Source organism: Mauremys reevesii, linkage group 3 (genome assembly GCF_016161935.1).
Source record: "Mauremys reevesii isolate NIE-2019 linkage group 3, ASM1616193v1, whole genome shotgun sequence".
NCBI lineage: Eukaryota > Metazoa > Chordata > Testudines > Geoemydidae > Mauremys > Mauremys reevesii.
In genome coordinates this window covers 195250736-195266975 of record NC_052625.1, presented here as the reverse complement: position 1 = coordinate 195266975, position 16240 = coordinate 195250736, and the positions used below count along the sequence as shown (strand labels likewise).

Sequence of the window (16240 nt, the reverse complement as noted above, 5' to 3'; positions counted from 1 at the left end):
GTTGAGCATAACCTGCTCAGACTTTATAGTGAGGACATTGGTTACTTCCATCGGTCTCCTCTGAGGTCAGATATCGCTTCTCTCAGAAGTATGTATTAGTAAATACACAGTTAGTAGAAGTCCAAAGCCAAGGAAAGATTTCTTAAGTATAATCAGACGTTATTGCTAAACTACAGTAACAGAGAAAAGAATAATATAAAGGTAGTGACAAAAACTGCTTTAAACTGTAGCCAAAGATATTGCTTTAGAAGCTATACCCATATGTTAGAATATTGAAAATATTATCTATGGGTACATCTATACTGTCTGCTGGATTGTCGGGTAGTGTTCGATGTATCGGGGATCGATTTATCGCGTCTCGTCTGGACGCGATAAATTGATCCACGAATCGATGCCCGTACTCTACCTCGGCAGGAGGAGTAAGCGGCGTCGACGGGGAAGCCGCGTTAGTCAACTCGCCGCCATGAGGATGGCCAGGTAAGTCGAACTAAGATACTTTGACTTCAGCTACATGAATAGCGTAGCTGAAGTTGCATATCTTAGTTTGAACCACACGGCTAGTGTAGCCCAGGCCTATGGCTCAGCAAAAAAATTAATCTGTCTGCTACACAGTTCAAAGGTTGGCTTAGTTCTGTATCCTACAGAGGTGTGAAACATGTCCCAGAACAACATGTTGGTCAATCCCCATTCAGTTTACAGGGTGTATACTTTTGTTCTCCGAAAGAACAGCTTTATATTTGAGGGTCTGATAACAACACTTGATAAGACCAATGTCAAAAGATTACATTTCTCTTCCAACTCTGAAATGTACAAATGTGAGGCCATTTTCTCTTCATGTACCTCTTTAGTACGGAATTAATTATTCCCCATCTTCCTTCTCATCTTTGAAAAGATTCTTTGTAAATGCTCATTCTTTCTTCCAGTCACTCTTGAATACACCAACTTCTTACATGCTATGGGTTAATATTTTCTTTTCTGGAGCTAACAGAGCTAAACTTGTGCAGTACTTCATTATCATACAGAGGGAGAAAGACCCTTTACGTATGGTATGACTCAGGATATAGAAACTTACCAATTTAAATATTAAATCTACAAGACCAGTTATTTAAATGAACTGATATCAGACCAGCTAGATGTAGTCTGTCACATGTCCTTAATCACACTTTCTCCAGATATAACAAATCTAGTTTACAATAATCTTGTTCCTTTGTGATTTCACCAATCTACTTTAGTTTTCCATGCATCTTACTCAGAAGCCATGATGCCCAGGTTTCTATCTGTTACACTCAGTTCTGCTTTAAGCCAATTATTCAGCTATTTAAGAATGACAATCTAATGGTAAATTGTTCTGTTAGTGCATTCAGAAAGAAATCCTGATTAGCTGGTATCCTAGCTCTTCCTTTCATATTGAAATTTACTCCTTCACTTACTTATTTTGAAAATTCAGCTGTTTAAAAACAATTCTGTTTATATCCACTGGCCTCACAGAGTTTGATCAGAAATGCACACCTAAATTTGAGGCAAATGGACTACCAAACTGTCACAAATACTTAATCTATAGTATCCATCAGCACATATGGGAAATTGACTTGGAGGTTCCATTGTGTTTTATGTTGTCTCTAATGCCTCAGAGAAAATAACTGCTCCTGATCAGACACAGGGACCTGTTCATTAATTTAATAGTAATTTTCAGTTTTATAGCACCTTTTAGGATTGCAAAATGCTATACAGGCATTAACAGCCTGATATATAGAAGAGGTGCATACTGACTTCTCTCATTAATTTCAGTAAGAACTGTTGGTGCTCAGGCCCTCTGAAAATCAAGCTGTCAGTTTTATTGCTCTGATGACGTAAAATAGATGTAATGTTTCTGAAAGGTAACTGCATTATTGAAAAATTACGTGACTTGCCCAAAGTCATGCGATGAGTCAGCAACCAATCAAAAAACAGAACCCAGATCTGTAGAGCCAGACAGTCTCAGTAGATTTCAGCCTGACTTAAATGCATTTTAGAATACAAATTATCAGTGTTTTCACTTCTCTTTAAAAGCACTCTCTTGGCCGATGGTTGCTAGTGGCATAACACCTTTCTTTCCTCTCAAGAAAGCTGTGAGGTTAGATGAAAATCCATCTAGTAACATTTATCTTCAGATTCCTGGCTCCATTTTACAGCAAGGTGCATCTTCCATGTAAGTGTGTGCTTGAATTATGTTTCTTGTTCTTTTGATTATAGAATCATTGGAATGGAAGGGACCTCGAGAGGTCATGTAGTCCAGTCCCCTGCACTCATGGCAGGACTAAGTATTATCTAGACCATCCCTGACAGGTGTTTTATCTAACCTGCTCTTAAAAATCTCCAGTGATGGAGAGTCCACAACCTCCCTAGGCAATTTATTCTAGTGCTTAACCACCCTGACAGTTGGGAAGTTTTTCCTAATGTCCAGCTTAAACCTCCCTTGCTTCAATTTAAGTCCATTGCTTCTTGTCCTAGCCTCAGAGCTTAAGAAGAACAATTCTTCTCCCTCCTCCTTGTTACAGCCTTTTATGTACTTGAAAACTGCTATCACATCCCCTCTTGGTCTTCTCTTTTCCAGACTAAACAAACCCAATTTTTTCAATCTTCCCTCATAGGTCATGTTTTCTAGACCTTTAATCATTTTTGTTGCTCTTCTATGGACTTTCTCCAATTTGTCCACATCTTTCCTTAAATGTGGCACCCAGAACCGGACACAATACTCCAGTTGAGGTCTAATCAGTGTGGAGTAGAGCGGAAGAATGACTTCTCGTGTCTTGCTTACAACACTCCTGCTAATACAGCCCAGAATGATGTTCACTTCTTTTGCAACAGTGTTACACTCTTGACTCTCATTTAGCTTGTGGTCCACTATGACCCCCAGATCCCTTTCCGCAGTACTCCTTCCTAGGCAGTCATTTCCCATTTTGTATGTGTGCAACTGATTGTTCCTTCCTAAATGGAGTCCTTTGCATTTGTCCTTATTGAATTTCATCCTATTTACTTCAGACCATTTCTCCAGTTTGTACAGATCATTTTGAATTTTAATCCTATCCTCCAAAGCACTTGCAACCCCTACCAGCTTGGTATCGTCCACAGACTTTATAAGTGTACTCTCTATGCCATTATCTAAATCATTGATGAAGATATTGAACAGAACTGGACCCAGAACTGATCCCTGCAGGACCCCACTCATTATGTCCTTCCAGCATGATTGGGAACCACTGATAACTACTCTTTGGGAATGTTTTTTCAACCAGTTATGCACCCACTTTATAGTAGCTCCATCTAGGTTGCATTTCCCTAGTTTGTTTATGAAAAGGTAATGTGAGACAGTATCAAAAGCTTTACTAAAGTCAAGATATACCATGTCTACTGCTTCCCCCTGTCGGAGAAAAACTTAGTTCTTACTTATTTGTTTGGGTACAGCAAAGTCAGATACTTTATTTTGTTTAGCAACTACAGCAGGGAGAGAGTGCACTAGGACATAGCGTCTCCCTTTCCTAGACAGGTCTCTCAACAGGTAAACAATTACAGCAGCATTTATACTTTTGTTACAGACAGTAATAAGCAACAGCTGCATTTTCTTTATACATAGGTCATCCTGATATCTTGTTTTTCTCACTTAAGAGACTCCAGTCTACATTTCATATTATCTACACAAGGTCGAAACAACTTCTCACACAGTTCGTTTCCACTTGCCTCACACAATCCTCGCTTCTACAAATCTCGTGTTATTAGGGTTACAGTTAGCCTAACTCTTGCTAACAGAGACTGTCATGCAGTAAGATCCCCTACAAATCCCTGGCAGTTCTTTCTCTACTTCCACACCCGTTATCCACAAGACTTTTTACCCTGTCAAAGCTATCAGGTTGAGGTTGGTTTGACACGATTTCTTCTTAACAAATCCATGCTGACTGTTACTTATCACCTCATTATGTTCAGGATGTTTGCAAATTGATTGCTTAATTATTTGCTCCATTATATTTCTGGTTACAGAAGTTAAGCTGACTGATCTGTAATTCCCTGGGTTCTCTTTATTTCCCTTTTTATAGATGGGCACTATATTTTCCAGTCTTCTGGAATCTCTTCCGTCTTCCATGACTTTTCAAAGATAATTGTTAATGGCTCAGATATCTTCTCAGTCAGTATTCTAGGATGCATTTCATCAGGCCCTGGTGACCTGAAGACGTCTAACTTGTCTAATTTTTAACTTGTTCTTTTCCTATTTTAGCCTCTGATCCTACCTCATTTTCACTGGCATTCACTATGTTAGGTGTCCAATACCACCTACCTTCCTGATGAAAACCAAAACAAAGTAGTCATTAAACACCTCAGCCATTTCCACATTTTCTGTTGTTCATCCTCCCTTCCCCCCCGAGTACAGGCATACCCTGTCCTTTGTCTTCCTCTTGCTTCTAATGTATTTCTAGAATGTTTTCTTGTTACTCTTTATGTCTCTAGCTCAGGGGTGGGCAAACCTTTTGGCCTGAGGGGCCACATCTGGGTATTGAAATTGTATGGTGGGCCATGAATGCCCAGTGGGGTAGGGGGAGTCTATGGGGTGTAGCATGGGGGGGGGTGTCTATAAAGGATGTTACCAAAGTGGGGGGGGGGAGGAGATGGTACAGGGGCAGTACCGGGGACTCTTAGGGGGCCTGTCAGCAGTGACAACAAGGCGGTTGTACCAGGCACTACCATGGCACCCTAGCTGAGACAGGTCCAGCCCCTGGGTGGTTTCGCGGCTCTTGAGATGGGGCCATAGGAAACTGGGAAGGGATTGGGTGCACTGCTGCGTGGGGCAGGGGGGACTGCCACATAGAGGTGGAGTTTTGGTCCTGGAAACAGCGCAGTGAAGTCGTGCCTGTGCTGTGTGGTTATGCGTGCCGGAAGATGGTGCTTATCAAGGGAATTGTGAGTCGGGGGCTGGGGAGCGTCCCTGATCCAACTCCCTGGCGGGAGCTCGAGGGCCAGATAAAAATGTCTGATGGGCCGAAAGCAGCCCGTGGGCCATCTGCTCTAGCTAGTTTGATCTCATTTTGTGCCTTGCCCTTTCTAATTTTGTCCCGACGTACTTGTGTTATTTGTTTATATTCATCCTTTGTAATTTGACCTAGTTTCCACTTTTTGTAAGATTCTTTTTTGAATTTTAGATCATTGAAAATCTCCTGGTTAAGTGGACCTCTAGATTACAACAGCACAAAGAGAAACAGTTTAGACTATTGACTTTCTTACAGTGTATTTTAAAGTTTTAGGTGGGTTATAAATAGGCTATGTAATTCACAAAAATAAGGATAGCCTTGTTTTCAGGGTAAACATGCTTTCAGAAGTCCCAGTTAGGCACTTGAAAAAATTGTCCAAAATGCATAAAGGTCCTGAGTCACTTAGGCCCTTTTGAAAGGTTTGCCTGCAGTATCCATAAGATAAGACGTGCACCTTGGCTAACATGAAAACATATGCTTAACTGGGATTAATTAGCTGCCTACTGAAGCCAGGCTTTACCCATGACCAGCTGATACAGTGCTGAATATGATTTGTCACTCTAGATAATAACAGCAAAGTTGTGGCCAGTGTCATGCTAGGTAAGGTTTTGTTCCAACTTGGTGTAATTGTCTAGTGAAGACAGGCCAATAAAGGGTGATATTTAGCTTTGTCCAGAAGGCCAGCTCAGGTCCTACACAAGTCCTATTTATGTCCACAAAGTAGGACCTGTGACCGTTTACAGTAGAGTTGAATTTGGGCCTGTGGTATTCAGTAGTTACCATTTATAACCACATGGCTAAGTCTACCAAATATACAACAGATGAGTTAAAAGTAACGTGGGAAGGACAGAGCAAAAGATAGCCAAGGATTTGCTAGAGGCAAGAGGTCTACATGAGATTTACTATAGGATTCCTGTGAATACACCATAAAGTCATCTTCAGGTGATATTGGATACCAGGCATAGGGCTGGGATTACAGATAATACCCATTAGAACTTTGGCCATCTCTGACTATCTCCTAGTAAAAGCATATGAACGAGAAGTTACAGCTGTCTAAACTGCTATTAAGCAGTGATATCCAGATTGTCCTCTGACATTTTTTGTTTTAAGACTTCGAGGGTATTTACTCTTTAACTAGGTCACAAAAACAATTTTGAGTAAGAGCATTCCTCATTGCTAAATGTAATAGTACAAAAAGTGCAAGTTCCAAAGGATTAAATGTGATTAACTACAGCCAAATGGTATATATGTATTGGTGAATTGAGAAAAGATTACAGCACAGATGGCAGAAAGAAAGTGTAATTGAATGGGGTATTGTCTTTATTTTTGCATGTATAATTAATGTGCTTTGGAAACGTTCTTGATGTCTGTTTTGTACTTTGACTAAGTTTGCAACAAGTCATGTGTGTGCATTTCTTTGTGTGTGTGTCTTATTTCCCTCTATCTTTTATCATCTCAGGGCATACTAATATATGACACTGAATATATTATTGAAATACACAATTGTTAGCTTGCTCACTTGCCTACTTCACACTATTATGCAAACCTGTGTTCGGTCTTTGTCCTAGCAGGGTCAGAGAGTACTGCTGAGGTAGTGGTTATAGCTGAGCTGTTTAACTTCTGAAGAGGAGCTTCTTTCTCTTGTTAATTAGCTTGTTTCCTTCTGTCAATCCCTTGCTATTGGTTTCTGTGCCACGATAATTTGGGCACAGTATTGTCCTATCACCACAGGTTAAGTACTATAAATTTGGGCATTGGGAAACTAATTTCTCATAGAAAGGTGGAATCCACTAGATACTAGATTGTAAGCCCTTGGGCTAGAACTGTCCTTTATTATGTTTATACTGCACCTAGCACAATGGGGCCTAGCTTTATTGTGGCTTTTAGATGCTGCAGCAAATATAAATGTTGCTGTTAATAATGAAGAAAAACTAACAATAGCATTGTTCTGTACCAGCACTGTGTTTCTGAATTGTCCTGGTGCAAAGCAGCTGTTGACTGAGAAATCAGAAGATTTGGAAAAACAAGAAGGAAAGTATGATGGAAAAGATGCACAATCTTGGAGACTAAAGTAAAAAAAGAATAAAAGGCATTGGAGAGTTGCATATTTGAACAGCTCTTCTTGTGGCTTACATCTCAATTGAGCAATATCTAGGAGAAAGTGTATAGGACAGTAAAATACACAGCTGGTGAAAGTCAGAGTAGCCAAGTAAGATATAGTACAGGGAAAAAATCGGAGCACATTAGGTATAACATATTTTACTCAGACCTCTGAATGTTCTTTTCTCAGATGGCCACTAGCAACTGACTGCAGTGAAGGCTTTTTTATTCCAGTCCACTTTTGTGTCTGTTCTTCAATATTTCTCATGCAGTTTATTTTAGGATTTGAGTCTGATGCTATTTTACAAGGAAGCCTCTTGGTGCTGGGTAGGACAAGAATTCCTATACTAGCACAAATACATTAGTGATCGTATAAAAAGAAATCCATACTCCCGGCATTTGAGTTATCTTGATGAAGGGCTTTGATCTGTGACCATTCTAGTTGCATGTCACTGGGATGCACAGTTCTTAGTCAAGTCTTCTCATCAGTAGATCAGAAATGTATTTCCAAAGTACTACTGCATATTCTATTACTGTATGGTGCTAATGAAATTATAATTTCCAGCATTGGTAAAGTAAAAAGGGAAAGAGTCGTTTGTTTGAATTTGCTCTTCTGACTAATTATCAGGCTGTTGCTGGGGATTTCGGCACAGTTTTGATTTCAGTCTCCTAATGATACTAACGTTTTAACTCTGTGTATTTTAGATGTACAGTTGGAGAAATAACCGAGGCAATGAAGAAGGTGTTTGGGGAGCACAGAGCCAGTGACCGAATGGTGAGCGGAGCTTACCGCCAGGAGTTTGGGGAGAGCGATGAAATTCTTCATGCTATCAATAGGTGAGAGTTTGCTGCTGGCTCAGAAGGAGGGAATGGCCTCATAGTTAATTTAGACATCTGTGTTGCATGTGTGATCCTCTAGAATCACTAGATGGTGCAGGCTATGTAATGAGCCAGCATGTTGTGACGGCTCCATAATAGTGGACTCTGAGCATATTTGCAGAACAATGCTGTAACTTCTATTTATGACTAAACATAAAAAACAGGTTTTATAGGTTGTCCTTGCAGTCAAGTGATTGATGATGAATGTCTTATCTTGAACCATTCTTTCCCCTCCTGCTTGTTTTTGTCCAAGGAGCCCACACTGAAGCTAAACCAATATATTCATGCAGCAAATAGCCTAAAAACCAGCTGTATTTATAATTTTTTACAGAGCAGCTCTAAATCTGTCACACCATTATTAGTGGAAATAATATGATTCCCATTTAACATAATTGGAGCAGAGTAAAAGGATTAGCATCATTAGGCTTTAGAGACTGCAGTGGTAATAGATGGACAAAGTCATGTTTATAGGCCATTTCACTTGTAATATCTAGGACTGAGGTCTATATTGTGTGTGTGGTTCTCAGGCACTTTTGAAGTCAATGAAACTACTCGTGCTTAAACTTAGACATGCTTTATACATCAGCGCCCCAAATAGTACAAGATTTTTGCTTCATTAAGAGCAGCAAAGCAGGGGTGGGATTGAAAAACAAATCTGCAAACTAAGCAACATTTTATTACTCAAAGCACTTTATAAAGGGAACCTGTCATTGTCCATTCAAAGTGAAATACTAAAATGGTGAGCATGCTACATGAACCAACCATGAGTTGGTTGCTAGTGTAGCTTCAGGTGCAGGAGTTGCCACTAGTAGTGTGTCTTTTTCAGACTCTTAATGAATAACAGTGACTTAGAAGAATAAAATGTATTTTTAAAATAGAGTAAACAAGTTCATGGAGCGTGAAGGGCGCAGACCTCGTCTTCTTGTTGCCAAGATGGGTCAAGATGGCCATGATAGAGGAGCTAAGGTTATCGCTACAGGATTTGCAGACATTGGCTTTGATGTGGACATAGGCCCACTCTTCCAGGTATTATTTAATTGAACCTGTCCCTTAAAATGTATTTTGAATGCAGCTTTTGTCCCTGCAGTTCTTGTTCAGCAGTCACTTTAGCACTAATTGCTGCTTGCTGTTAAATTTCTCTCTTTAGACACCCCGTGAAGTGGCCCAGCAGGCTGTAGATGCTGATGTGCATTGTGTGGGTGTGAGCACATTAGCTGCAGGTCATAAAACTCTTGTTCCTGAGCTCATCAAAGAGCTGAACGCACTTGGCCGTCCTGACATTCTTGTCATGTGTGGAGGTGTCATCCCCCCTCAGGTATTGCTCAGTATCTGTTTCCAGAACAAATATACCTTACAGTTATAAGAACACTCAGTTTCAGCCTGCCCTGTTTTGTTGGCTATTTGCTATGCACTCTTAACATCATAGGGGAGTTACAATGCTGAAGCCTTTCCTACACAATAGTCAGTTAGGGTCAGTTTCTGGTTTCATGCTAGTCACAGAAAGAGGTTGCTGATGTCAATTTTCATGCAAATTAAGCCCTGGGTTGTCATACATAACTGTGCTGGCTTAACTTGCAAAGCTTCTGTCAGGATAAAGCATTAAGCTGCTTTCGTTAGAAAAAAACTAGCAGCATGGGGTTGTTCTCATATGGACTTTTAAATTGTTTCCCAATTTATAAAAATTAGAATTATTCAGTTCAGCGCTGAAAGCTGTTGCACTTTGTAAATCAGGCAACTGGGCTTACTGTATATTTGATATATTCTCCCAACTCAGTTCTGCTCAGAAAAAGTAAAGGTTCACCACAATTACACGTACCAAACACAGGTGTTAAATGAACTGTGTATGGTAGTTTCCATTTTCCATGACTGATTCATGTAGGAGCAGATGCTGCTGTACTGCCAAGTGCAAATGTTTCCACTAGATGGGTCTATTCTTTAGCTCTCCTAAGCAGCAGTACTTCACTCATATATAAGCCAGAAGCCATGGTGGAGGAGCAAGAGTCTCTTTCCAAAACTGTGTGTACTTCAAGTAGAAGCAGGAATGATGTATTCAGCCTGTTACTTCAAGAGTGGAGGGGAATCTTCAGAGTAATAATAATAATAATAATATTATTATTATTATTATTATTTATAGTGCCTTTCTCCCCAAAGGAATGCAAAGAACTTTGCAGATTAAAGGCCAGATCCTGCCTTAGAATACATTATTATTTGAATTGTGTGTAGCACCTAGGAACCCCGGTCAGAGACCAGGACCCCATTGTGTGAGGCACTGAACTAACACAGATACACAACCCATAGTCTTAGTGGCTCTCTCAACTTATCCTCTCTTGGCAGGGTTGGTGTTGGCCATCCCTCCACTCCACCAGTGCTCCCAAGCTTGTTCACCATTTTTCAGATTTCCACACAATCACTTCCATGCTTTCTGCCACAAAGCCCTCTAATGCCTGGTATAACCTGCCTGAGCTCCTCTAAGCCTCTTTCCTGTTCTAGGGTCCTCTTCTATGCTGCCTGGAATGAATCAAGTTGCCCAGTATATAAATTACATATTGTTGTTCTTTCCCCTGATTTCTCTCACTCCTTTGTTCTTAGATTGTGAACTCATTGGAGTAGGGACTGTGCTCAAGCATTTGGGAAACTCTGAACATAGATTGGGTGCTACCGCAGAAGATTAATGATGATTATTTAATAATAATTAAATGCAGCGAGCTCTTGGGTGAAACATAGCTTCTGTTAACCTTACACAGCTACACCACACACCAGTTTAGATGGAAAAGTGAGAGAATATCAGAGCTGCTTTCCATGTCCCTTTGAAAATGTCAGGGAATCTGATGTTAAATTGACAGAATCCTTACAGTGAAATTGTTCAGAATTTATTTTGTATGTTTGAGCTTTTATTCTGCCATTGCTTCCTGTTTCTGCAAGCCTTCAATCTTAGTGCTCCTTGGAGAATTACTCATAGATGCTGTAAGGCAGTGAGTCTCAAACTTTTGTACTGGCAACTCCTTTCACATAGAAAACCTCTGAGTGCAACCCCTCCTTATAAATTAAAAACCCTTTATATATTTAACACCATTATAAATGCTGGAGGCAAAGTGGGGCTTGGGGTGGAGGCTGACAGCTCGTGACCCCCCATGTAAGAACCTAGTGACCCCCTGAGGGGTCCCGACCCCCACTTAGAGAACCCCTGCTGAAGGGTATAGTTCATTTTCCAGTATTTAACTATTTAAATCTCTCTCTGAACAGGATTATGATTTCCTCTATGACTCTGGTGTCTCCAGTGTATTTGGTCCTGGGACTCGGATTCCAAAAGCAGCTGAACAGGTGCTTGACGATATTGAGAAGTGCCTGGATAAGAGGCAGCAATCTATGTAACACTTAAACATCACGCCACAAAATCAGCCATATAATAACCATGTACAGAACACGATCAGTCATCAGCTAGGAAGAGCCAGCCACATAGCTTTGGTTACAATGCTTGGTGCCTTGTGTGCTTTCTAAGAAAGCTGTAATTTCTCAGTCATGTTCTATCTGTGAGGAATATTTCACCTGACTGTGTATATAAAAATTATCTCTAAAAGTACAAGGGAGTTCAGTAAAATTATTCAGATTGTTTCAAGAATTTAGTTAAATAAAATATCCATTCTAATATTTTAGGTTGGGATTGGTTGATTTTACCCTAATTGGTCTGTTTTACATGTATTTTTTTGTTTGTTTTTTTGTCGTATATTTGGATGTTAATGCAGTAAAGTCTAAGGAGCAAATCTTTGTCTGATTTTCCTTTAGTTGGAACGGTATAAGAAAATAAACTGAAAACACAGACACTGTAGTATGTGGCTATGTCGTAAGGAGCAGATGCTGCACTGCCTCCTTTAGGGGCATGGAAACACCTAAATGCCTCAGAGAACCAGTGCAGTCCCACGGTGCTTCGGGAGGCCAGAGTGGAGATGGGGTTGCACAGCTCTGCTCCAGCCTCCAGTTCCACCTTCTACTCCACAAACCGATGCCAGCCTCAGTGTCCTTTCAGTTCTCCCATACATTTCTGGGTACCTTTTTTCAGTGTTGCCCTGCCTTCCCCATGCTATCTAGACTGTTTTCAGTGGTAGCAGATAACAGAACAAGGAGTAATGGTCTCAAGTTGCAGTGGGGGAGGTTTAGGTTGGATATTAGGAAAAACTTTTTCACTCGGAGAGTGGTGAAGCACTGGAATGGGTTACCTAGGGAGATGGTGGAATCTCCTTCCTTAGAGGTTTTTAAGGTCAGGCTTGACAAAGCCCTGGCTGGGATCATTTAGTTGGGAATTGGTCCTGCTTTGAGCAGGGGATGACCTCCTGAGGTCCCTTCCAACCCTGATATTCTATGATTCTATCCTGTGAAGCCACCCCCTTCTCCTCAGGCAGATCTCTCCTCAAACCTCACTTCTGTCTCCTCTGCAAGAAGGGAGTTAATTTGAGAATATGTTAAAAGTTTACAAATGAATGTTGACTTAATACAGCGTTAAAACTTCACTACGCAGAAGGAAAATGCTGCTTTTAAGCATCTTAACTTAAATGAAACAAGCGCAGAAACAGTTTCCTTACCTTGTCAAATCTTTTTTTAAAACTTCCCCTTTATGTTTTTTTAGTCATTTACATCTAACACAGTACTGTACTATATTTGTTTTGGTTTTCTGTCTCTGCTGCTGCCTGATCACATACTTCCAATTCCAAATGAGGTGTGTGGTTGACGGGTCAGGTTGTAACTCTGGGTTCGTAACTACTACTGTAGAATCATAGAAGATTAGAGTTGGAAGAGACCTCAGGAGGTCATCTAGTCCAACCCCCTGCTCAAAGCAGGACCAACTCCAACTAAATCATCCCAGCTGGGGATTTGTCAAACCGGGTCTTATAAACCTCTAAGGATGGAGAATCCACCACCTTCTTAGGTAACCCATTTCAGTGCTTCACCACCCTCCTAGTGAAATAGTGTTTCCTAATATCCAACCTGGACCTCTCTCACTGTGACTAGAGACCATTGCTCCTTGTTCTGTCATCTGCCATCACTGAGAACAGCCTAGCTCTATCCTCTTTGGAACCCCACTTCAGGTAGTTGAAGGCTGCTATCAAATCCCCCCTCACTCTTCTTTTCTGCAGACTAAATAAGCCCAGTTCCCTCAGCCTCTTCTCATAAGTCATGTGCCCCAGCCTCCTAATACTTTTTGTTGCCCTCCTCTGGACACTCTCCACTTTGTCCATATCCTTTCTGCAGTGGGGGGCGGGGGCGGGGGGGAAACTAGACACAGTAGTCCAGATGTGGCCTCACCAGTGCCGAATAGAGGGGAATAATCACTTCCTTTGATCTGCTGGCAATGTTCCTACTAATGCAGCCCAATATGCTGTTAGCCTTCTTGGCAACAAGGTAACACTGTTGACTCATAGCAAGCTTTTCATCCACTGTAATCCCCAGGTCCTTTCCTGCAGAGCTGCTGCTTAGTCAGTCAGTCCCCAGCCTGTAGCAGTGCATGGGATTCTTCCATCCTAAGGGCAGGACACTGCATTTGTCCTTGTTGAACCTCATCAGATTTCTTTTGGCCCAATCCTCCAATTTGTCTCGGTCACTCTGGGCCCTCTCCATATCCTCTAGCATACCTACCTCCCCCCAAGCTTAGTGTCCTCTGCGAACTTGCTGAGGGTGCAATCTATCCCATCATCCAGATAATGAAGATGTTGAACAAAACCAGCCCCCTGGACCGATCCCTAGGGCACTCCGCTTAATACCGGCTGCCAACTAGACATCAAGCCATTGATCACTATCCATTGAGCCTGATGATCTAGCCAGCTTTCTATCCACCGTATAGTCCATTCAATCCATGCTTTTTTAACTTGCTAGCAAGAATACTGTGGGAGACCTTATCAAAAGCTTTTGATAAAGTCAAGGTATATCACGTCCACTGCTTTCCCCATATCCACAGAGCCAGTTACCTCATCAGGTTGGTCAGGCATGACTTGCCCTTGGAAATCCATGTTGACTGTTCCTGATCACCTTCCTCTCCTCCAGGTGCTTCAAAATGGATTCCTTGAGGACCTGCTCCATGATTTTTCAAGTGACTGAAGTGAGGCTGACTGGTCTGTAGTTCCCCAGATTCTCCTTCTTCCCTTTTTTAAAGATAGGCACTATATTTGCCTTTTTCCAATCGTCTAGGACCTCCCCCAATCGCCACGAGTTTTCAGAGATAATGGCCAATGGCTCTGCAATCACATCAGCCAACTCCCTCAACACCCTTAGATGCATTGCATCCGGCCCCATGGACTTGTGCATGTCCAGCTTTTCTAAATAGTCCTTAACCTGTTCTTTCACTACGAAGGGCTGATTACCACCTCCCCATACTGTGCTGCCCAGTGCAACAGTCTGGGAGCTGACCTTTGTGAAGACCAAGGCAAAAAAAGCATTGAGTACTTCAGCTTTTTCCACATCATCTGTGTCTAGGCTGTCTCCCCCATTCAGCAAGGGTCCCACACTTTCCCTGACTACCTTCTTGTTGCTAACATACCTGTAGAAACCCTTCTTGTTATCCTTCACATTCCTTGCTAGCTGCAACTCCAATTGTGCTTTGGCCTTCTTGGTTGCACCCCTGCATCCTCCGGCAATATTTTTATACTCCTCCCTCATCCTTCTATCCAAGTTTCCACTTCTTGTAAGCTTCCTTTTTGTGTTTAAGCTCACCGAAGATTTCTCTGTTAAGCCAAGCTGGTTGCCTGCCATATTTGCTATTCTTTCTCTACATCTGGATAGTTTGTTCCTTTGCCCACAATAAGGCTTCTTTAAAATACAGCCAGCTCTCCTGGACTCCTTTCCCCCTCACATTAGCCTCCCAGGGAATCCTACCCATCAGTTCCCTGAGGGAGTCAAAGTCTGCTTTTCTGAAGTCCAGGGTCCGTATTCTGCTGCTCTCCTTTCTTCCTTGTGTCAATATCCTGAACTCAACCATCTCATGGTCACTGCTGCCTGGGTACCACCCACTTCTACTTCCCCTACCACTTCTTCCCTATTTGTGAGCAGTGGGTCAAGAGGAGCAAGGCCTCTAGTTGGTTCCTCCAGCACTTGCACCAGGAAGTTGTCCCTAGTATTCTCCAAAAACTTCCTGGATTATCTGTGCACTGCTGTATTGCTCTCCCGGCAGATGTCAGAGTGATTTGAAGTCCCCCATGAAGACCTGGTTCATCCTGGCCAGTGCCAAGGCTCCACCATGCCAAGCTGCTGTAGAATCTATCTTGGCTTTGTCTCTTTGTCAGTCCCAGGTGAGAGCTGCTGTGCCTCAGGCCTGATCTACACTAGAGTTATGTAAATGTAAGGGGTGGCAGGGCTCACAGGGGACTCCAACTATCAGTGCCCCACAATACCCCACCTCATGCCCCGTGCTTTGGGGGACCTCATGGGTGAGCAGGGTGAGGTGAATGGGGAAGGGAGTGGCAGATGGGGGGGCAAGGAGCCCCCCTACCAGAACCACCCTTCCCCCCCAGGTGGGATGGGAGTAGGAAGAGGAGGAGGCGAGGCTGGGGTGGGGCCAGGGCAGGGGGAGCACCCCCTGGCAAATAGACGCTGAGTTTCTGATGTTCTGGGCCCCTGACCTCCCTAAGGACGGCCCTTCCCACACAGTTAAGTTGGTGGAGGCGCTCCCGGTAAGGATGCGCACCGCCAACAGAGGGCAGAGTGTGGACATGGACCACTGCAGTAATTACTGCGTTGGCTGTACGTCGACAATTCAGTCGTGTAGACTTGCCCTCTGTGATAAGAACTGGGCTCGCAGCCTCCTGTCACGTTCTGGTCCATTTTCCTCCTGCTGAGTTCCCTTGTTCAGAGGGTCCCATTGTGTTAATTGTGCAGTCATTGAGGGTCACTTTGTCTTCAGGATTCTCCATTGATATGGATTAGTTTCAGCCAGTCCTTAACAACTCATTCATATAATCCCAGACAGTTACATAACAAACCCTTTGGTCTCCTGCTCTACCCCAGGAGAGCAGCATTTTAACCCTTCTGAACCCACAGGGTAACCATGCCAAGGTGATGAGTACCCTAAAAATATCAGACAATTCCCACATTTGTTGCAGAGATCCTATTGTTCTAACCCATGTCCAACCTCACCCCATTTCATTCTGTTGTTTGACACCTGTACACACTGCGTCACATCTTACCAGGCACTTACAAGCTCTTTGGTACAAGAGCTAGTACTTTCTCTTTTTTTTTTTAATTATTCTGTGAGAGGCTTGACAGCACTGTCCTTTGTGTAAAGT

General features: G+C 42.3%; 1 protein-coding gene across 4 annotated transcripts in view; it reads left to right on the top strand.

Moving 5' to 3' along the window:
• The window catches only part of MMUT (methylmalonyl-CoA mutase), a 35349-nt gene extending 23608 nt beyond the window's left edge, over positions 1 to 11741 (top strand). For 3 of the 4 annotated variants that reach the window (XM_039532010.1, XM_039532008.1, XM_039532009.1), the window contains exons 10-13: positions 7800 to 7931; positions 8852 to 8999; positions 9121 to 9288; positions 11217 to 11740. In XM_039532010.1, coding sequence (XP_039387944.1) covers positions 7800 to 7931; positions 8852 to 8999; positions 9121 to 9288; positions 11217 to 11345 — 577 coding nt within the window. In that variant the 3' untranslated portion in view covers positions 11346 to 11740. Of the gene's footprint in view, positions 1 to 7799; positions 7932 to 8851; positions 9000 to 9120; positions 9289 to 11216 lie in introns of all 4 variants that reach the window. The other variant, XM_039532011.1, reaches the window with a different exon arrangement.
• Positions 11742 to 16240: the final 4499 nt, after the last annotated feature.